The 22,621-nt window shown below is 46.0% G+C and overlaps 4 protein-coding genes and 1 pseudogene across 6 annotated transcripts; 1 reads left to right on the forward strand and 4 right to left on the reverse strand.

Annotated features, from left to right (window-relative positions):
• Positions 1-174: 174 nt before the first annotated feature.
• On the reverse strand, positions 175-998 carry LOC134043695 (histone H2B 7). The gene has a single exon (XM_062492322.1). It carries the CDS (start codon positions 553-555, stop codon positions 175-177), a length of 381 nt encoding a protein of 126 aa, XP_062348306.1. The 5' UTR covers positions 556-998.
• Positions 999-1,058: 60 nt separating this feature from the next.
• On the reverse strand, positions 1,059-1,399 carry LOC134043696 (histone H4). The gene has a single exon (XM_062492323.1). It carries the CDS (start codon positions 1,368-1,370, stop codon positions 1,059-1,061), a length of 312 nt encoding a protein of 103 aa, XP_062348307.1. The 5' UTR covers positions 1,371-1,399.
• A 48-nt stretch (positions 1,400-1,447) lies between these two features.
• LOC134043694 (histone H2B 1/2/3/4/6-like) lies at positions 1,448-5,177 on the forward strand (annotated as a pseudogene).
• A 672-nt stretch (positions 5,178-5,849) lies between these two features.
• Positions 5,850-9,110, reverse strand: LOC134043693 (histone H1). 3 transcript variants are annotated; one of them, XM_062492319.1, is made up of 2 exons: positions 8,761-9,110; positions 5,850-6,087 (listed from the first exon to the last, which is right to left on the reverse strand). In XM_062492319.1, exons 1-2 carry the CDS (start codon positions 9,108-9,110, stop codon positions 5,886-5,888), a joined length of 552 nt encoding a protein of 183 aa, XP_062348303.1. In that variant the 3' UTR covers positions 5,850-5,885. The 3 variants fall into 3 exon arrangements, with proteins under 3 accessions (XP_062348303.1, XP_062348302.1, XP_062348304.1); XM_062492320.1 differs by lacking the exon at positions 5,850-6,087 and having other exon boundaries at positions 8,430-8,924; positions 9,030-9,110; XM_062492318.1 differs by lacking the exon at positions 8,761-9,110 and having other exon boundaries at positions 5,850-6,586.
• A 1,453-nt stretch (positions 9,111-10,563) lies between these two features.
• Positions 10,564-21,720, reverse strand: WBP11 (WW domain binding protein 11). The gene is made up of 12 exons (XM_062492324.1): positions 21,634-21,720; positions 20,435-20,553; positions 19,609-19,640; positions 18,908-19,001; positions 18,305-18,501; positions 17,338-17,471; positions 16,419-16,618; positions 15,417-15,611; positions 14,253-14,354; positions 13,060-13,371; positions 12,283-12,465; positions 10,564-11,658 (listed from the first exon to the last, which is right to left on the reverse strand). Exons 2-12 carry the CDS (start codon positions 20,496-20,498, stop codon positions 11,225-11,227), a joined length of 1,947 nt encoding a protein of 648 aa, XP_062348308.1. The 5' UTR covers positions 20,499-20,553; positions 21,634-21,720; the 3' UTR covers positions 10,564-11,224.
• Positions 21,721-22,621: the final 901 nt, after the last annotated feature.

Raw genomic sequence — 22,621 nt, forward strand, 5'->3', positions numbered from 1 at the left:
CTCATTAGGAGGGAAATTAACCTCAAAACTTAGGTGCTTCATTATTAGTCCTAGTTATTCGTATTACATAACCCCCATGAAAAACAAAACCTCATACTGCATTTGCAATCACAGCTCTGTTGGGAAATTGTGGTGGCTCTTAAAAGAGCCGTTTGTTTCATAATTTAAAACCCTCTACTTGGAGCTAGTGTACTTGGTGACAGCCTTGGTGCCCTCGGACACGGCGTGCTTGGCCAGCTCGCCGGGCAGCAGCAGGCGCACGGCCGTCTGGATCTCCCGCGACGTGATGGTGGAGCGCTTGTTGTAGTGCGCCAGGCGCGACGCCTCGCCGGCGATGCGCTCGAAGATGTCGTTGACGAAGGAGTTCATGATGCTCATGGCCTTGGACGAGATGCCCGTGTCGGGGTGCACCTGCTTCAGCACCTTGTACACGTAGATGGAGTAGCTCTCTTTCCTCGCTCTCTTGCGCTTCTTGTCACCTTTCTTCTGAGTCTTGGTGACCGCCTTTTTAGAACCTTTCTTTGGTGCTGGAGCAGATTTCGCCGGCTCAGGCATCCTTAATGCTTTTCTTTTTCCCCTTAAGATCGTCCCCGTAAGCACAACATCGAAAATGGCGCCTGCCCCCCCCTATTTATAACAGCGTTATGCAAATCAGAGGATTGTAATTGTTCCATTCCTATTGGAGTAAAAAGGACCAACGTAATTTCAGGCACTTCCGTCCTGCAACCGCCAGTGCACAGGCGCCAAATTTACACAATCCCAGCTCCAACTGGGGCTTTGGATCTAAGAACTGAAAAATTCAGCGTGCGATGCACACTGCACTGAGTGGGTATTTACTAGTGCATTTACTGTCGCAAATCTCAACCCTGAGTATTTCGTCATCTATTTAACTTACGACTCCCCCACTTCTACTATCAACACTACGTTTACATCTTATGAAAATGTCAGTCACAGACAAACGCGGAACAGTAATTAACAGCCCTTGTCGTGAAATTTGTGGGTGGCTCTGAAAAGAGCCTTTGTGTTTTAGACTACGTAAGAACTTTAACAAATTTGATTTAACCACCGAAGCCGTAGAGGGTGCGACCTTGGCGCTTGAGGGCGTAGACCACGTCCATGGCCGTGACCGTCTTCCTCTTGGCGTGCTCCGTGTAGGTGACGGCGTCGCGGATCACGTTCTCCAAGAAGACCTTGAGCACGCCGCGGGTCTCCTCGTAGATGAGGCCCGAGATGCGCTTGACGCCGCCGCGCCGAGCCAGGCGGCGGATGGCGGGCTTGGTGATGCCCTGGATGTTGTCGCGCAGCACCTTGCGGTGGCGCTTGGCGCCGCCCTTGCCGAGCCCCTTGCCGCCCTTGCCCCGGCCGGACATGCTGAAACAACACCCGAAGCTCTCTCACTGAGAACGCGCTCGCCCCGCGCCTCTCTATATTGCCGTTCGTCCGACCTGGTTGAGGACTGCGGAGGGGCCGGGCCGGGGCGGGCTCTTTGCGCGCCCTTCCCCCCGCGGGCCGGGCCTTTGGCGCCATCGCTCCCCCCGGTTCCGCGCGCCGCCGGCTCGGGCCCGGCCCCGCCCCCGGGAGGCCGAACCGGGCCGGGCCCCGCAGCGCCTCCCGCCCGGGGTCCCCCCGTGCCCTTCGCGCTCGGCCCGGCCCCGCTGCCGGGGCTCTCGGTGCCCATTGGGAGCTGGGTCCCGCCGGCCGCGGGGCTGCAGCGCGACCCGGTCAATGGCGGCGGCGGGGCCGGCAGAGCCGCTCCCCTCCGCCATCGATCTCAGCCCCAGCAAAGGGCGCGGCCGGGCTGGGGAGAGAGCGGGCACTGCGTCCCGCTTCTGCGGTAAATGCACCCTTGTCTACCAAGGGCTGAGAAGCGGGGGTAATGCGCTGCGATTTTTCTTTTTGTTGTTGTTGTTGTTATTGTTGTTTTCTTTCTTTTTCTATGTTTTGTTCCCTGTAAGGGCGACACTTAATTTTTTTTTTATCGTGGAGGATTTATTTTGCTTGTCCTGTGTCCTTGACTTAATTATCATGCAGCTTTGTTTTGTTTATGGGATTGATGTGTTGATGAAGGAGCTGCTTTGTGTCGCTTGCTGTCATACCTATGACAAAAACCTATGCCATTTCATATTCTTTTAAAAAGTAGCATGCGTTTGGTCGTTTTCAAGGTCTCACTGCTGGGTTTACTGATAGCTATTGAACAATTCATTTCTCTTTTGTTTTCTTTTTCTTTACTTAATATTACTTTTTGAGCACAAGCCAGTATTTTTCATTTACTGTAGTTCTACAACTACATTCATTTTCATGAGTTCTATCACCTTTAGTAGTTTCAAGTGTCCATGTTTGGAGGTTTTTTCAGAAATGCATGGTTAGCTTCCTCACCTTATTTATTCTTTCTTTTCACCTTTTTTTTTTTTTTACTACGCTTATTTTTTTTTTTGCTGTTGAAATGTGACACATATATTTAATGTTTCTCCAGGGAGTTATAGGGTCTTCAGATTATAACACTTGACAGTTTACAAACCTAGAATACCTGCAGCTGACAAAGTACGGAGCAAATCACAGAATTATACTTCATATTTCTGTCTCAATAACTAAAAGATCTACACTAGCTACCCACAGCCTTGCAACCCCACTTCTCAAATGTGATTCTAAGGTTTGCTTTACAAATTTTCCCAAATAATTCTAACCACACAACACATGTGTCTCATCAGTGGTAAATTTGTAATTTTTCCTATTGCTGTGTGGTCTCTCCTCTTGATGGCCGATTGCTCTTTACCATTTCCTGGGACTTGATTCTTTTCTCTGTGTTCCCCATAGACAAGTACCAAAATGAATACTTGAAACTTTACCTCATACTAAAATGAAGTTATGTTCAAAAACTAATCTAAATCTCCAACATATATCCCTGTTCTGGATGAGAGGCAGCAGAGCTGTGAAGGGAGGGGAAGATACTAAAACACAGCAGCAGGATCACTGAGGTAACATTAAGTTGCTCTTTTCAGCACTGCTTTCTCTCCACAGTTTAGGAGAAATGTACAGCAGACGCACTTTCCAGGAAGCCTCTCTCACTGGCAAGGAAAAATATCTCACCCTTTCTTTGTCTCCTTCCCTCCAGATACCACAATTTTGCATACAGGCTGGATAGCTTTGTAGATCTAATGCTTCTGCTCAGCACGATAAAAAGGAAGAACTGAAGCCTGATCTGCTTGCTAAGATTTCTTTTTTCATTTGTGCCTGATAGGTGGCATGGGCCAATAAAAGAAACCTTTCTCTTCTGATCTCCAGTAAATCCAGTCTTTGAGTAGTCCTTAAGGTTTCCAAAAGGAAATAGCAACATGTTTTCTTCTTGTGTAATGAAGTGATACTAACAAGAAAACAGCTTGATTTTCTGTTTCATGATAATTTCAAACTGCAGAATAAAATCCACATTGAATTTCTAGGGTTATCACGGTTTTTGACTTAAATACATACTTTCAATATTTATTGCATCTTTGGAGAAATCCAATTGTTTAATGTTACAAATCGAATCACAGCTTCCATCTCATTTAAACTGATGGAAGTCACGCTCTGTGGGCCCAAAAGATTAATTCTAGACATGATTAACAGTGTTCGTATTCCAGACTCCTCTGTATCTTTCCTTCTTACATCTTTTTCCCTTTTACATTTATCTTGTGGCTGTTAAAAATGCAGATTATTCTATGAAGCGTGCAGGTATGCTCCTTCCTGTAGGGGAAAAAAAAAAAAAGTAGCGGAACCCATCCCGTGTCTTTTTTTTAATATTTTGTTGTTTTGGGGTTTTTTTTCCACATAGAAATGCCCATAACTATAATTCGTTGTTCCAAACCCGCCGCCTACTGCGGCGGACACGCGAGCCGGGGAGAGGCCGCGCCGCAGCGGACGAGCTTCGGCACCGGATGCTGGGATTGAAAGAGCTCCTTCTGATTGGCTGATAGCATCCGAAGCATTGACCAATCTCAGCGCGGTGTTTAAAAAGGACCAATAGCAAAACACTTCGTACAGCGGGCAACGTCACTAGGTCTGTGTCCAATGGGAGCGCTGATTTCTGATACCCGAGATTTGCATAAGAGCTCTATAAATAGGGGAGTAATCGCATTATCCGGCACTGCGCTGTGGCAGAGCAGACAGCGACCGTGCAGCCATGCCTGAGCCGGCCAAGTCCGCCCCCGCGCCCAAGAAAGGCTCCAAGAAAGCCGTGACCAAGACGCAGAAGAAAGGCGACAAGAAGCGCAAGAAGAGCCGCAAGGAGAGCTACTCCATCTACGTGTACAAGGTGCTGAAGCAGGTGCACCCCGACACGGGCATCTCGTCCAAGGCCATGGGCATCATGAACTCCTTCGTCAACGACATCTTCGAGCGCATCGCCGGCGAGGCGTCGCGCCTGGCGCACTACAACAAGCGCTCCACCATCACGTCGCGGGAGATCCAGACGGCCGTGCGCCTGCTGCTGCCTGGCGAGCTGGCCAAGCACGCCGTGTCCGAGGGCACCAAGGCTGTCACCAAGTACACCAGCTCCAAGTAGGGCGTCTCGCACCGGCACTCTCAACCCAAAGGCTCTTTTAAGAGCCACCAATTTTTTCAAGTGAAGGGGCTGAATCAGTGGTTTTTATGGGGAGGTACGTAAAATAGCATAAGGTTTGCGCGTTAATTGGTCGGGTGCTCTCTACCAAGCGGAAATTTGACCTTTTTCATATCGGGTACATGCCTTGTTGGAACCTGTTAGGGTTCCTTTTTAAAAAGATCTTGAATGCGGCTCCCACTCGACCCATTGCAAGTCCCTTGAAGAAGATAAGTCGTTAAAATTTTCAACGGGTTAAATGTTTTTAACTTAGAAAACCTAGCATTTACTTCCAGTGCACTACAGCTGTAAAATAAAGGGTCTTTAATGTTTTGGCGGTCCAATCTTTGACGCGGGTTTGTATGTTTTGGGTCTTACTACTCGCACGTACCCTAATCTGCCATTACCCCTGTCTATGCTGGCTGCTTTTATTCAAGTAGGTGTCCGTACTCGATTAGGTAATAGGAAAATAATTTCTTATATGTTTTCGCTCTTAGAACACCGATGTCCCAGTGTTTTGCGGGTCATGGCGCTTTCATAATACATAAGTAATCTGCCGAGAAAAGAGGGCGATCAGCGATTTACACGGCAATGTTTACTTGGAGCCAGGGAGAATCGGAGCGTGCGGCCGCAGCCTTTCCTGCCCCGCTGCGGGAGCGGATCTCCGCAGCATCCTCCGCCGGACGGAGCCGCGGCACGGCCCGCACGTCTCCCCCTCCCTGCTCCATTCCCCCTCCCCGCCTCCTTCATCCACCCCCGGCTCGCAGGCGGTGCGGCGGGGAGGGAGGGCCGATGCTGTGCCCTGCGTGCCCGCCCGGCCAGCTCTGGCTCCGTGCGTGGGCCCGGCCCCGGAGGATGCGGGGGGTGAGCGCCCCGGAGGGCGGGACCAGGCGGGAAGGCGGTGCGGGGCCAATCCCGGCTCGACGCGGCACTTTTAAACTCCCCCGGGCACCGGAGCGAGGGGCGCTCGGCGCTCCGCCGACACCGCCTCTTGTCTCTCCGGGCTGAGCCGGACGCTGAGCTGGGGTGGGGCGGGCGCAGCTGTTATCGCAGGGCTCCCAAATTGCACGTAGGGACGCATTTCCTATTAAAGGAAGCCCCTATCTCCCACGCAGGCGATACCGAACGCACGCGTACCAAAAATCTGAACTTTATTAGTGCCGTGTGAACTCCTACCGAAATCCCCAAGTGATCTTTTGTTTGCTGGCGCATGACGGTAGTGTTCCAGCTCTTTTTGAGAGTAAGTGGGTGGCTCTTAAAAGAGCCTTTGGGTTTATTTAAATGAATAGACTCTTAATTCCTCTCAGTCATCTTACTTCTTCTTGGGCGCCGCCTTCTTTGCCTTGGCCGCTTTGGGTTTGGCCGCTTTGGGCTTGGCCGCTTTGGGCTTCACCGCTTTCGCCTTAGCCGGGCTCTTCGCTGCCTTTTTGGGGCGGCCTGCCTTCGCGGCTTTCTTGGGGCTCTTGGCCGCTTTCTTGGCCGCAGCGGCCGCCGGCTTCTTCGCCTTCTTGGGGCTCTTCTTCACCGCCGCCGCTTTCTTGGGCTTCTTGGCGGCGCTGGCGGGCTTCTTAGCCGCCGCCGGCTTCTTGGGCTTAGCAGCCGGCTTTTTCTTGGTTGCCTTTTCTTTTGTCTCACCGGGCTTCTTATTCAGCTTGAAGGAGCCGGAGGCGCCGGTGCCCTTGGTCTGCACCAGGGTGCCCTTGCTGACGAGGCTCTTGAGCCCCAGCTTGATGCGGCTGTTGTTCTTCTCCACATCGTAGCCGCCGGCGGCCAGCGCCTTCTTGAGCGCGGCGAGCGAGAGCCCCTTGCGCTCCTTGGAGGCGGACACGGCCTTGGTGATCAGCTCGGTGACGCTGGGCCCCGCGGGTCTGCGGGCTTTGGAGCCGCTCGCCGCCTTCTTCGGCTTCTTGGCGGCGGCCTTGGCGCCGGGAGCAGAAACAGCGGGAGCGGCAACAGGCGCGGTCTCCGACATTGTATCGGCCTCGGTCCGGGAACCAGGGAAACCACTGGGCCTGGAGCAAGTCGGCGGCCTCCTATTTATAGAGCGGAGGCGCGCGGTGATTGGTGCGCTGCAGAGCCCGCCCCGCTGCACGGCGGAAAGGTCCCTTCTCGCCGCTCATTTTGTGTTTCTTAGGAGCCAAAAACGGCTGGTTTTATCAGAATTTCCGCCACCGACCCCCCCCCGGTTCGCAGCGGCGTGGAAAAGAAAGACTCTTGTTCCCCTCGGCCAAGTTTCCTTGCGAAGAGGCAACGGGTGAGCTTAAAAAGAGGCGATAAACACTGAGTCCTGGACCTGAACAGACCTCCGGAGACAGAAACTTTTGTTTTTCCTTCTAAATAAAATCCGCGATGTGGGGAACTAGATTCCCAAAGTAACTAATTAGTATTCTTTAAAGGGTCTTCTGTTAATCTGAACTGAAAACCAGGGATTTAAATCGATAGTTTAGCCGCAATTTGATTTCAAAGAGAAGGAAGTAACACAGGCTCATCTTGAGCACTGAATATGGATTAGAAATTAGTTCCTTTGTCCAAAATCCTGTATGTCTTTAAAAATAATTAAGAGAAATTAAATTAGTGCATTATGCAGCAAGGCAAGGAGCAGGTGATAGTCCCGTGAAGGGCTTTTTGTCCTGCCAAAGGAGGTGACTTTTTACTGCACAGCACTTTGTGCTGTGCTGCTCCGTGTACACAATGCAGACATGGTTCCCTCATCCTCTGCTAGAAAAATGCTTGCTTTCTTAATGAATTAGGTGGCACGAAAACTTAACACGGCCGATTTCTGTTAATAACGATAACCAGTGCCCTATCGTTCGATAATATGTTAGTGGTTTTATTTTGATATGGCTGGATTGGCAAAAAAAATCTGAGTCATCATTGTCTAAGGAGACACTGCTGCAGATGATTTTCCCATTACATGGACATAATAAAATTTGCTCAAGTGAGCAGTTAGGATTCCTCTTTCACAGCAGTTTCCCAAATATTCCATTTTCCTTCTGTCCAGCGATGGACCCCCATATTAGAATTAATAAAAAAAAAAATATGGCACGATGTATCTGCTACACCAAAACAGCTGGCTGCTAAGCAAGAGAGGGGCAGTCTTCAGATGTACTTTTCCAAGAACAAGTTTCAATTAAAAATAAATGCCCATTGTTTTTCAGAGTAGAAAAAAATTAAAATAAGTATTCTCTGTTATGTTTATTAATGCCTACACCCATTGTTTTGACAAAGGCCTGTAAACTCCTTTTTACCTCTTGCTATTGTAACTGCTGGTGATACTAAAATTCTGGACGGTGTTATGATTCAAGTGATTTGTTTTCATATGGATAATTATTAAAAATATGTTTTTGAGCAATAACAGCAGATTTTGTTTCTATTTCAACATACTTATGGATTACATTTAGCACTATGTATAAGATAGACTCAAAACTGGCAACAGTTCTTTTCACCTCAGGTTGCCTCTGCTTTGTGAAGAACAATTATTCTCCAACTCTCAGGTTTGAGGCAGAAAATGAGCTCAGCACCTCAGTGATTTTTAATAAAGAAGGATTAGTAACTCAGAACGCCTTTTAATACAAGAACAACAGAACCAAACGGCATAACAAAATACGTAACAAAACAAACTTCCAACAACGTCTCTAGGTCATAAAGTTGTTTGGAGGGCGCAGGGTTGTTTTTAAAGAAATCAGTGAATTATCTGAACTTCACACAGGGCTGAGCTGATTAAAAGGAGAGGCGTAGTCGGCGCTGTGGATTCTTTCCTACGGTTTTAACAAACTATGTGACTTTTCTCACCCCCACCCGCACAAAGTGACTTATTTCACATTAAATAAATCGCATTAAATTTATTAGGCACACGTCAGCCACATCTTATTATACAAGCGGGTTTTAAAAATTTTAGTCCTAATCTATGAACTAAAATACAAAGTTGTTTGGGGAGGTTTGTTTCCGGGTATTTTAACAGCCAAGATAAAAAGTATTTGGGATGTTTGGGGGACGGGGTAGTTCACTTTAGTTTCTCCTCTGGCTTCTTTGAGGAGACGGAAGTTTTATTTTTTCATTAGGATGTACAGCTCCTTTTATGAGGAAGTGGGTGGCTCTGAAAAGAGCCTTTGGGTCACTTTTGAGGTGGGAACGCTCCTCGGATGTTTCACTTGCTTTTTGCCTTGTGGCTGTCGGTCTTCTTGGGCAGCAGCACGGCCTGGATGTTGGGCAGCACGCCGCCCTGCGCGATCGTCACCTTGCCCAGCAGCTTGTTGAGCTCCTCGTCGTTGCGGATGGCCAGCTGCAGGTGGCGGGGGATGATGCGCGTCTTCTTGTTGTCGCGGGCCGCGTTGCCCGCCAGCTCCAGGATCTCGGCCGTCAGGTACTCCAGCACGGCCGCCAGGTACACCGGGGCGCCGGCGCCCACGCGCTCCGCGTAGTTGCCCTTGCGCAGCAGCCGGTGCACGCGGCCCACGGGGAACTGCAGCCCGGCCCGCGACGAGCGCGACTTGGCCTTGGCGCGCGCCTTCCCGCCCTGCTTCCCCCGCCCGGACATCTTCCCTCGCTCGCTTCCGCTCCGCCGCCGCCCGAACCGACGCGGTCACGTGCTCCTCCGCACCGAGCGCGACCGCTTTTATAACCCCTGCGCTCGCCCCGCCGGCTCTCTGATTGGCTGCGGCGCCTTCCAGGTCGCTCCGACCAATAGCGCCGCGGATCCAAATCCGACCAATGGGAGCCGCCGGCGGCCGCTCCCGCGGAGCCGCCCCCGCCGCGCGCTCCGAGCCCGGCCCCGGCCCCGCAAGGACCGCGGCGCGGGAAACGCCTCCCCGCCAGCCCGAGGAGAGAGGAGAGAGGAGAACAGAGAGGAGAGAGGAGAACAGAGAGGAGAGAGGAGAACAGAGAGGAGAGAGGAGAACAGAGAGGAGAGAGGAGAACAGAGAGGAGAGCAGAGCGGAGGAGCGCAGCTGCCTCCCCGCAACCCCCGCTAAACGCCATCGCTGTCGGTTTACACGTAATCCTGTATTTAAAACCTCAGATATGCTAGTACAGGGCCACTTTAAAAGTGTGCTATTGTTACGATAAAAGAGAATCTTTGCTTTCAGTAGGCGCATTTACACTCCAGCACTACTGATCCATGTAGAAACCAGGCAGGAGCAGCACAAAACGATTCTCGGATTCTAGAGGCAATTTACTTCAGTATTGTTGTAATCAAACTCATAGTGATGTTTTCAAGCTGAATTATCTGTCTCCGGGCTGAATCTTCTCAACTTTTGTAAACATAACTGATGCCATCAGGTAACTTCTACAAGAGAAGCCGCTTAATAAAGAACTTTAGTGTTTCAAGAATTGTGTAAAATTACATCACACATTATGCATTAGGTGGGCGGGTTCATGTAAATTATACTGTATAGAGAAATGCAGTGCAAACGTTTTGATTGTGTCCAGAATTCGTGAAAACAGATTCAAAGTTTTCAAGTGTAAGTTCAGTCAGTGAATAACTTTGTATCCTTAAAGCAGATTTAACCTCAAAACATGGTGCATTCAGCTGTGCCTGAAACTTACAGCCAACTAAATGTATTGTTTGAGCTATCTGCTAGTCTGGTATCTTAATATTATTAGCCATAGTTATCTGTCAGTCAATCTTTTAACATTAGAATTGTTTAATAATTTTTACTTAAGGTAGCCTGTCCATGACACACCCTGAGGCTTGACATGAAGCAAACCTTCCAATCAGAGTATATAAAATAAATTATTTTGTAATTATCAGTAATATTTCAGGACTTAAGTTTTTACTAGTTACCAATAAGGGTTAAAAGGGATGTTTAGGAACTCAATGATATAGCAAAAGTCCAGTGGGAAAAAAGTAAGCATATGTTATTTACAATGTGATTATCGGTTTTCTTTTCTGAGGTTCTGAATGCCTCTAATTGTCTTCCAAGGTGAGCGAAGAACCCTCCCCCACTCTCCACCTGCCTGCTAGTCTTACACAAACCACAGGAAGAGAGGTATTCTGATACACTGAACATTTATTGTCTTTCACAAGACAAAATGAACTTTCCCCAGCCAACAAAAATCCACCAAGATGACCGTAAAGGGGATAGGGTGCAAAATTCCAGTGTACAGTATACGCATCGAATTACCTCCCTGACTACCCTGGAAGAAAGATGATTGATCAACCTCACTGCAACTAAAAAACATGATTATAAAATATTTACAGGAAAAAAAAGATACAGAAAATAAAAACTGGAGAACCATTTGTGTATGAAATGCTGTTAACACTTTTCTGGCTCCTTAAAAACCTGTTCCACTACCCTCACCAGAAAACTCAGGGTGTGTAAGGATTCAGACAAGGAATAGTCACCCCTGTCCCCAGAGTATCATCATCTCCCTCCAAGGAATGGGGGGAGGACTCGAGGGGAGCAGCATCACCTTCTTCACTGCAATTTCCTTTCACCAAGTGCACGTGGTGGCTCTGAAAGGAGGAGCACCAGGCACACCTCAGCTGCAGCGGTCTCTATTCACAGCACACTGGCAAGTTAACCTGTGGGTAGGGAACTATTTCCAGTCATGCCCTTTTTGTTGCTTGCAGGAGGACTTTCCCCTCTTCTCCCTCCACAGCGATCTGATCGGTATTCAGAGGGCAGGAAAGCGGACTACGACTACGACAGGTCACAGGAGACCTTCCATTTCTTTCATGAAGGCTTCATACACATCATCCTTTGTCTGCACAGAGATCGGGGCAGATGATCCAGCCTTAGGGGCAGCTTTGGTTAACGGGAGGGCAGGCTCATCATCTTGTTTTCTCTGGGAGGCAGCGGAAGCCCCTTTATTCTCGCGGCGCACTCGCAAGGCAGTGGGCACGAAGCGCGTGATCTCCGCCTTGGGGTTGGTGATCTGCGGCTTGGCACTGATGGTGGCCGTGGCTTTCTTCTCGATGGTGGCCGCGCTGGTGTCATCCGCCTTGGGCCGCTGAATCAAGCTGGGGGGGGCACTCAGTACCCCAGGATTTGGAATGGGAGCTGGTGGAAAGAGCCCAGGTGGGGCAGGTCCTAAGGGAGGCACCAGAGGCGGCCGTAACATGCCTGGGCGAGGAGGAGGGATACCTGTAAGGAGGAAACAAAGCGTCCAGGAATTTCAAAATATTCGAACAAAACAGCGCACATGCTCAGAATGCCAAGAAAAAAAGCAAAACAGAGCAACTCCCAACAAGATGCAGTAGCACTGGCTTTAAAAAAAAAAGCTTTCAAATCTGCACTAAATGCTGGGTTGAAAAAATGCTGCTCTTCAGACTCTGAAAGACACAGGAGCTTGTTTATTGCTCCCTTTTCAATTTAAAGTTATAACGTGAGAATAAAGTTTCTTGACAATCTATCCCACTGGAATTTCAGAGTCATCAGAAATGTCTGACCCAGGCACAAAAAAATAAATATTCAGATCTCCAACTCGTTTAGTGGAGCATCATTACAGCATTCAGAGGCAGTTCAGAAAGAGTCCAGCAGAGCAAAAGTTTAAACTCTGAAATTCCCTTTCTGAGGGCATATTTCTTGCTACCAAACTATGCACAGCACTCACTTGCTGTTGCACAGACTAATACAACAGCACACAGCACAGTGCAGCCACAGACAGGAACAAAGGCAGACTGGCAGCCAGTTACACCTCACTGGCTTGATCGCCACAGCCAGGACTGCAAGGAGAGACTTGGCACTGAAACAAACAGAACCCCTTACCTGGTGGGGCAGGAGGGGGCAGACGAGGAGGAGGACCACGTGGAGGAGGACCTGGGGGCAGACCTGGTGGGGGGCCTGGGGGAGGACCAGGTGGTCGCCCCGGGGGAGGACCTGGTGGCAGCAGTCGAGGCAAAGGCCCACGTAATCCTGGTAACCCGGGAGGTCTCAGGAACGGAGGAGCTCCTGGAAGCATTCATGTAACAAAAGAGAAATTTAATCCACGGCTAAAAACGTATCTCAACAGGTAAGAATAAAGATCTTCAACATATGAATGAAAGCTGTATTACCCAGCTGCCACCACATTAAATAGAATTTCTAAACATCTCAAGCAGAGGCAGATTTAGCAGTTAAAGCATCTTTATGAAAGTGTATCATGGAAAAAGGGTTCCTCCCCATATAATCAGGTAGTAACCGTTAACAGCTTCTGAGCTGAGTTTTTCAGAATTTAAACAGCTAAAAAACCCTTTCCCTATGGAATTTGATTTTTCTCCTGGCCTAAAAATAAGTACCTTTGCTCTTTTATTCCACTTCATCTACTGGCTCTGATGCTGCCTGCCACTGTTGGCTCTAACAAAGACAACCATCAGGAAAGCTACAGCTACAGGAGCCTGATGCCTCAAAAACAAAGTACAGCAATGATGATGTAGACTGATGACAGCCAGGTCTCAGCAGCTGGGTACATACACTCCAACATATTCTGCAGCTTCCAAACTCCCAAACTGATACCACTGCCTGAGAGCTTGCATCCCTCAAAGCAGAGTAAAATCAAGAATTCACCTGGTGGAGGGCCCGGAGGAAGGCCAGTGGGTGGGCCTGGGGGCCTCAGTGGAGGGGCTGGAGGTGGTCCCAGCGGAGGAGGCCCAGGCATGGGAGGTGCCTGTATCTGAGTTGGAGGCACAGCCTGTGCACTCTGCTGCTGCTGTGCCTGTGAAGTTGCAGTAGATGACCCAGTCTCTGCAAGTGCTTCCTCACTGAGTTGTTGCTGCTGCTGTTGCTGTGATGTCTCTTCAGACTCTGAGTCCTCTTCCTCCTCTTCCTCTTCTTCTGAATATTCCTCCACTTCTCTCCCTTCTTCTGGAATTTCCTGACCTGGATATGGAGATAAACTTATAAAATCTGTCTACACATAACATCCTTGTGAACATCACAGAAAACTGAATACAGAGAATAAAATAAAAAAAAGCAAGACTAAGATAAACCTTACTTCCAAGGGAAGAAATCTGACCACTTTTTACTATTTAACATAAAATGAAAACAAAGAAAAATCATAACAGAAAAATCAATGCTGTTCTAGAGAGCTCTGACAACAAGAGTTATGTGTTCCTCTAGGACCTGAAACTCGCACCCAAACTGCTGCTATTTAAACTCTGCCTTAAGGCAGTTTGTGGGGAGGTTTGGCAACAGGGGATTGGGGATACAATGCCACAGCAAACATAATCCCCACGTCCAAGAAACTCCTGCATCTTTGAAAGATACTGGAGTTACTTCTTAAAACAAAGTTTGTTTTATTGGTTAAGTTACCTCAGCAGAAGGGTATTTTTAGGGAGCACAAATCCTTACAGGTTACATGCTGAGCACATAGACAATGTTACCCTTTCTCTTTCACCAAGAGATTCATATTTCATTTGAACAACTGTTTAAAAATTAAGCAAGGAAAGACTTAGAAGGAAAAAAACAGTAAATTGCTACTCTTAACTTCAATTCTGCTGTGCAAAACACACTCATTACTTAAACAAAAATAAATATAAAAAACCTACAAAAAAACCCAAACAAACAAACGAAAGAAAAAAAAGCAAAAACCACACTACAACTCAAATACCTAACGAGAGCTGATACTCTCAGCAGGGCCTACATTATGACAGTAAAATATTTACTCCATAAAATAAAAACTGTGCAAAGTAAGCTGCCCACAGAAGACTTAACTAGAAGCCTAATGGCTTATCACCACATATTATATCCACCTTACTCACCTGCCATCCGTAGCATCATGGCCTGGAGTGGAGTCAGCTCTTTCATGTTCTTTTTCTTCTTTCGTGACTTCCCAGGCATGTCTGCAAACCGGACACTGTGACCTGGGGAAAGCAGGGTATGGATAAGGGTGACAGGAGGTGGGAAGAGAATAAGAAAACTCCAGATAGTTAGGTGGATACCCGGCATGGACAGTGTATCAGTCTAACATAATGATACTCCTTAGATAAGAGTGAACATTGCTGTTTGTCTTGCCTCACAATTCAGGATGTTACCAAAAGTATGTATTCTTATCACCATCTTTTGAAACCGCATGGGGCAGTGATCCTTATCTCAGGGGGGTATATCTTCTGCTAACAGACCATCTGTTGAAACCAGGTGGGGCAGTCATCTTTATGTTTTCCACAACCCATCCTTCCTCCAGGGAGGGATCTTCTGTTAATGAGCCATTGAGTCCCACTGCCTGACTGATAAAGTTACATCACCCCATTGTGAGATGCTGCACCCAGGGGAAGGAACCAAGCTTTTCCTATCTAGATGAAATCTGAAATTTGGAACATCAGAACAGCCTTTTTCCACCAGATTCCAGAGGAAAACCAGACCTTTCCACATCATCACTGGACCTTTGGAGGAAAACTGCACTCCTCTATAAGACCACTGCTTCAGCTGAACCACATCTGTCACTCCAGGAGGACTGCAGCCATCATTTAATGGGACTGCTATCAACACCCTGACTGACAGGGTGTCAGGTTGTATTCTGACTCTGTCAGTGTTTTGGGTTTGTTCTTTGTAATACTGTATTTCTATTGCCTGAGAGCTCCTTCATTTCTAAATTCTAATAATTTAGAGGGAGGGGGTTTACATTTTCTGTTTCAAGAGAGGTTCCTGCCTTAGCAGATACCTGTCTTTCAAACCCAGACGGTGTTTCTAACAGTTTGAAGTTTTGCTAACCTAGTATTCTCTACCAATTGGTCTCCCCCAAGCAAGTGAGCATATTTCACACCGAGGCTTAATTTTGACCCATTTATTAATGAAAATCCTTTAGCTGGAATTTAGGTGAGTTAGAACACAGTTGACTAAATAAATTACACACACACCCTCAATGCTATCAAGTAGTGTTTTTCTTTTGAAAAATCAACCCCCAGTCTCTCATTTCCCCATCATACCTGATTTCTTTTCTTCTCCACCTTCCCTCTCCTTGTCATTATCACGATGCAGGAAGTCCTCTCCTTCACTGTCTGCATCTGACCTATCGCTGTCACTGTCATCGCTGCTCTCATCGTGCTTATCTTGATCCATATCCTCAGGATAACCTTCATCTTCACTAGTGCTGGACATGTCATCATCATGGCCTCGCTGTCCTGCAAAAAGCAGAGTATTAGGAAGTGCATGAACTCCAAACACAACATATTCTTTCACACCAGTGTATGTTAACAGTCACAACATTCCCCTTAGCAACAGCATGGACAAACCACCATCCGTTTACTTCACGGCACATATCCTTGAAGGGTATTTTGGAAAATCTGTAAGATTCCTTATTAACCTGCTGATTAATTTGCGCAGCAAAAAAGTGAAGGCAACTGCTACTGCAACTCATTCATTAATTTCTATTCAGCAATTACCCACCACTGAAATATTTTAATGCCTTCTAACATGAAATAAAGCTAATCCATCTAGTCACAAGTTTCTAGGGATGATACAGTAACTGTATGAAAAAGAGGACTTATGTTCTTCTAGCGTATGCATACTCAGGGCTGGTTGTGGGTTTTGTTGTGGTTTTGTTTTGGGGGGTGCTTATTTGATGTCTTTTTTAAACAGATTTCTCTGAAACCAATTGTGTTATTTTAAAGAGACAATATGAACAATATTTCAGCACTGTTAAGGGTTCACCCCAAAAAAAATCTAATCTGTGAAACCTTACAAAAGAAAAGTATCTGAGACATGCAATTAAAAGTTTTAACATTTAAAAATACAGCTGGTAGCAAAATTGCAGATATTATGAATATATCTGGAATACCTCAGAGGAGCAATCACTTAGTGATTTCAAGTAGTGCTAACATTCATATTGCCCAGAGAACACTTTGTCTAGAGCACACTGTATTCACAGCAGTACCATCCATAGCATAACAGAGGTCAAGGAAAACCCCAGAGAATAGGAAAGTCCTTACCTGCTTCAGAACTGTAAGAAATCTCCTCCTCTCGCCTTCGAGGAGCCACATCCAAGGTGAAACCCACTTTACGGCCATACATCTGTAGGACCTGAGGTGGGGGTGGCCCTGGTGGAGGTCCAGGGGGTTTCCTGCCTGGAGGTAAACGTGGAACACCAAGCCCAGGAGGAGGAAGCACAGAAATGGACCGAACTGGTGGTCTGGAAATAAGAAAGGAAATGAGAAATGTAGGAACACAATTAAAGGAAACATGCTTTTTAGTAAAATTCTTTAGCCTTCTCTCACCACCGCTTATGCGGACTTTTAAAAAGAAACACGAACATTTAAAAAGGACAGATTTGACACAAGGAGTTTACGACCTCATACAAAGACATGACTGCAGAAGATCAGACAAAAGCTCCTCAGAAAGCAACTGAAGACAATACTGAAAAGAATTAGCTATTGAATCCTACCACAGAAAAAGAATGAAATAATCACAGACTTGGTGAAAAAGAAGGCTATTCAGAAAGAAACAGAAAAGCACTAGAATGAAAAAAAAAACCCCAAAAAAACAAACAAACAAGCAAACTAAGAGTTTATATGAACTATACATACACACTGAATATGCCAGCAGGACAAAAGAACACACATAAGGAAATTTAAGGGGCATTTATAGTCAAAACAGTAGGGCTCTAAGTCTTCCTGATATGAAAAAGACAAAAACTAAAAGGCGTAACATATTACTCAGAGCAATTTTAACAAAAAGCTGCAATAGTGGGGAAAGATTAAAAAGGACTTTGATTAAAAGAAAGCACAGTTCACTGGCACAGAATTCCTGACATCTACAGGTCAATATTACTCCTGCTTCTACCCCTAGCTCCTCCCTCATAATATGAGTGCTTCCTTTTTACTTCCCCTGTAAGTTTCTTTTTCCACTTACCCATAGGCTGATGTCTTCTTGAGGATAGAAGGTGGTTGAGCCCCTGGAAGGGGAATGTCTTGTATGAGGATGTTGGAGGGAGCATGAGGCATATCTGGTAGGGGGATACTCTCCACTTCAACATGCTGAGCATTCTGGGGGGGGGAAGAAGAATGGGTTACTCCCACAGAAGTTACTGCACAAACTCATTACTTTTTAAAGTACAGAATGTATGGAACCTGCCACCACTTGTCAAATGTGTCTGTTCTTAGGGTGTGTTATCTTGCAGCAGTCCGTGACAGAAATTTGGGAAAGTGTCAAAAGTAAAAGCTTTCAAGGCAAATCAAAATACTTGCAACACACCCATGAAAAGCTTTAGTATTTCGGTCAAAACTCAGTCAGGTTTCCATCTTCTTTTAGACCTTCAGTCTACAAAATGAAGAAGCTGCCGACAAGTATGTCTGTGCTTTTGTGTGTTTTAAGTATTCAAGTCACAGACTGCTACACGTTCTGAAGGAAAGGAAAAAAAAGTCTTCTGTACAGATCCTTGCATTTGCACAACACTATCTTGTATGGTATGGAGGAATATTAGAGGAAGATCTTTAAAGGAAAGCCAGAGGATTCCCATTATTTCCAGCATGAGATTTAGCAGAAATTCAAGAAATATCAACTGCACACTCACAGGCTTGCTCTCTCTTTAACACAGAAAACAAAAGGCTGATATTGTTGATTTGCAGTACAGATTTTCCTTTCCTCCTTTCATGTTGAATGAGATCAGCATATCAGAGACAAACAGTGACATGACATCCACCACACTGTCTTCACTGAAATGCTCTAAACTGAAGCACCACGCAAATTAATATCTCATATGGGCCACATGATGCTGAACTCTATATATAAATATCTCCCTTCCTCTGTAACTGTCACACTTAATGAGTGAAGACAATACACTACCACAGTTACAAGACTGAAATACAGTAAGCATTACCTTGACAGCATCGAAATACTGGCTGAGCTGTGCTCTCTTCTGCTCATACTCCACTTCCAGCTTGCGCAGTTCTTTATAGATGTCAGGATTTTCCTTCTCATAGAGCCGCAGGATACGCTCAAAAGTCTCACGGAGCTTTTTGCGTTTATCCTTCAGCACTTTTTCATTTAGTTGTGGCTGCTGTACTGGATTAAACTCTGATCCAAGACAGGAAAAGAAAAAAAAAAGACAAAAAAAGGTGCAAATTCTCTACTGCGTAACTATGATGAAACTATTTCCAAGCAAGTTCCAATCCCTGTTTTCAGGAAGTCTTCAGCCTTATGACAAACCCCCCCTTACCCCCCAAACTCTGCATAAACAGCACACATACACACACTACTCATTCTTCTTATCAATCATCTTCTGGGGAAAAAAGTCCTCTTTGATGGCACCACAACACCTCAAATCATAATCAATCCCCAGATGTTCACAGAATCTTCCCTTCTAACAGGAAAGGAAAAAAAAAGATTACTCTCTTTCAGTCTCCCCTGCTGGCTGTTAAAACTACACTGTGCATCTCCATAAACCACTGCCTAAGCCCAGCATCTGGTACCTCTGACTCACCCATCTCATCCAATTTTTCCATGTCCCGAATAATCTGCTTTGGATCTTTCATCTTCAGTACAGCTGCTCGTACCATCATCCGTTGCTTTTTGTTCTAAGATTAGAGATCAAGCAGATAGAAAAGTTTCACAGTAGAAAGACACAAAACATCTGCTACCCCTTTCTCAGTATTTCCAGTCTGAAGAAAAAAAATCATACCTCAGAATGCCCTGAAAATGTACACCATGACACAAATCAGCAGCAAATGTAGTTAAAACTTCTGGTAATTTTAATTCTACTATCTTGGTAATTGCAAATGCTACTATAATTCCTTCACTCCAACTAGGACACACACAATCAACACAATAACCACCTGACAAAATACAGTAAAACACACTAAGAAGTGTGTGAGTCTTGGATGCTTTATTTGTTGTTTTGGTTTTTTTTTGTTTTTTTTTTTTTTTTGGTTTGTTACTTGCTTCTTTGCTTTGTTGTTTTGGGGTTTTTTAATTACTAAGTACTTCCAGCAATGTTTCAAAAATAATTACATGTTAAAAAACAACTGGGGATATGTTTACTCCAAACAAGACTTCTGTGACTTTTTTTAAACTACACACTTGGATAGTATTTCCAAGTCAGTCTATTCATGGTCCTTTAAAATCACACACACGATACATAGTATAGATAATGCCAACTAAATGTTCCCTAATATCCTTATTTACCTTCTTTAGCTCCCTTTTCCGAGCTTCCTTCCCTAGAGGGGAAAAGAAAAAGAAAATAACAGCTTAAAAAACAAAATCAAACTAACAAAGAACCTTTCCTTCATCGAGACTAGGGCTGTTTCTCAACAACTCACTCATTTTACAAAGACTTACTGTAACTCAGCTTCCAAATGAAAGAGAAATAGATTTCTATTTCTTGTCTTTTATAAAGGAAAAAAAAAAATACTGCAGTCTTCACGTCTCCAGAAGCAGGGCTTTTACCATACAAAAAAGAACAACAGGCAAGCAAAGTCATAGTGATAGGTGCACTCATGAGAAGACTGCTGATATAGAGTCATCAGACAACACACTTTAAAAATATGTAGGCTTTCAGAAAGCCTCTGAAATAAAGCCTGTCCACTGTAGGAGTCTGGATTTTCTTTATTCACTGAGCATTGATAACACCTGGCACATTACCAAAAGTAGAAAAAAAATGGTAAGACAACTCCCCCATCTAACCAGAGCACCTGCAAAATTTGACATGTTCCTCAAATTCCTGCCTGGGACAGATTAGCTCTGTCCCAGGAAGCAGCCTGCAGTTTATCCAACAGCTAAGTACAAAGGCCTTCCAACACTGATAACCAGTGGAAAACCAAGAGGTAAATACATAAGAGAAGCAAGAGCATGAAAGCAAGCAGCCTTCCCAGACAAAACTGAGATAATATTTTTCAAGTTAGAGAAACTCAATTCTGATCCACAAGTGAGGATTCTATCCTCAGAGAAAGCTTTTTATCTGCTCCTCCAGGCACTCCCCATTCCCACCTGCTTAGCTTTTATGGATACTTACGGGCCTGATCCGTGGGATTCATAAACTTCCCACTCTTGGTGGATGATGTAGATCTCCGCCCCATTTTGATCTTTTTTTCTTCTGCCTCAAAAAACAAAACTTAAAAAAGAGGGAGGGACCTGGAAAAGATGACATGGTTTCAGGTCCTACATACTGCTAGCTTGAGGATGCTTGTTTCTCTTCTACCACCAAGTTTCTCCCTCAAAGAGCTCAAATACCTTTAAGGTCCACAAACCTGACTTTGAGCTCAGCACCTGTAACAAAACTGCACTACTCAAATAAAGTACTACTATTTAACTAAGTACCTACTTACCACTGCTTTAGCAGATTATAATTTTAAACCAATTGATGAGTTTGTTATTATTCCCACCACAACTCAAACCAAGAAGCTTTGTGCTTACACTGTTGAAGGGTGCAGGGCAGGAAGAAGTGCATAATCTGTTTTTCTAAGAGCGTGTCAGAGTTTAGCTTCTCATTCACTCTCGTAAGTGCTCTTCAGTTTTCACCCTTCTGTTTCAAACGTTTCCCCACAAATCTCTTCCCTTCCTCAGACTTCTAACTGCCCCGATATCTCTCCCAGCACCCACTATATCAGCAAGCGTAGGATTCTTCTACAATAAATTATTTCCTGTCTTTAGACACTTCTTCAGCTTACAGATGACGGCATAAGTGTCCAAACTACAGCCAGGGATGTTTCTTGTCTCCCTCCCTCTCCACACCTACTTCCCAGCCAAAACACCGGGGTGGGTTTGTTTTTTTTGCTTTTGCAAGACACTATGGCTTCTTTAGGTGGGAGGCTCACCAAACAGAGCTAGGAGTTACATTCACACCCCGTATTTCTAATATTTAAAGGCTAAAGGGAAAGTGAACAAACTTCTGAAACCGCGATTTCACATCTTCCAAGGACCCAGACTAAAGAGTTCCAACGCAACAAGTTAACGGCCGAGGGCAAAAAGAAAATACAGAAAATCAAGCACTAAATTCATTATTCTTCTGGCCACAGGGGAACGGGGCAGAAAGCCCTCCCTCTTATTCCCGCCCGATGGAAGGAGGAAGAAAATGAGGCAGCGCGAACTGCCGTCCTCTCCTCTCCTCTCCTCTCCTCTCCTCTCCTCTCCTCTCCTCTCCTCTCCTCTCCTCTCCTCTCAGCGCAGCCCAGCCCAGCCCAGCCCAGTCCAGCCCCGCCGCGCCCCTCTCACCCCTCCGCCCGGCCGGGCCCGGCCCCTCCGGCTGCAGCGGCCTCGCTCAGCCCCGCGCCGGCCGCCGCGGCCCCGCCGCCATCTTGCAGCCGGCACCGAGTGGCGGCGCGGAGCTGCGCGCCGGAAGCGGCGGCCGCAACTCGATGGTTCCGCCGCCCCTCGCTCCCCCTCGGAGGCTCCAACTCTATGGTCGGGCCTGGGGAGGGGCGGGAAGGCGGGGCGGAAGTGGGGACAGGCCGCTACCGGGAGAGATAGAGAGGTGTTCGAGAGATAGATAGAGATGTAATAAATGTGATTGGTGCTAACTAAATTGTAACTACATTGGCAAAATTGTATTCGTGTTAATAGAAAATAATTGTTACGGAGCAAGGAAAGGAAATGGTGAGGAAAAAGCAGGTGGACTCCCTCAGATGTTAAGTGGGGGTAGTATAAGGATGGAGGTTTGATAAGCCACATCTAGAAATAAAAGTTTTGACCTTGGACTGGGCCAGATTGGGATGACTCCAAGCATGGAACTTGAAAGTACATAACACCAAGCTTAGTGCACCTGTGCTACCTGCAAGGTTACAGAGCGGACACTGATGAAGACAAAGAGCCTTCATCGGAAATAAGAACCCCAAAAGGATGAGAGGCCCCTAACTATTAGTAGAATACGCGCAGCACAATATAGTGACGTAGATTTTAGGAAAAGAAACTAGGAGGAGTTTTCCAGAAAGTTTTGTATTAATATGTATTAGGATAGAGTATATAAGTGGGATTTTTGTCCTGATTGTTTAATACGTGAGGAAGGGGGAGGCCCTCCCCGTATCCCCGGTTGGTTTTGCTTATGCTTTATACGAACCTAAGTTATACTAAATTACTCATTGTCAAATTTTGTATATTTTTAAATATGTACATTTAATACATTTGATTGTATTCGTTTATGTACAATTATTACTATTTTTAAAAAATTGCTGCTAAATTTATTTTTGTTCTTTGGTAAATTGGA

The sequence above is a fragment of the Cinclus cinclus genome, chromosome 4 (genome assembly GCF_963662255.1).
Source record: "Cinclus cinclus chromosome 4, bCinCin1.1, whole genome shotgun sequence".
Lineage (NCBI taxonomy): Eukaryota > Metazoa > Chordata > Aves > Passeriformes > Cinclidae > Cinclus > Cinclus cinclus.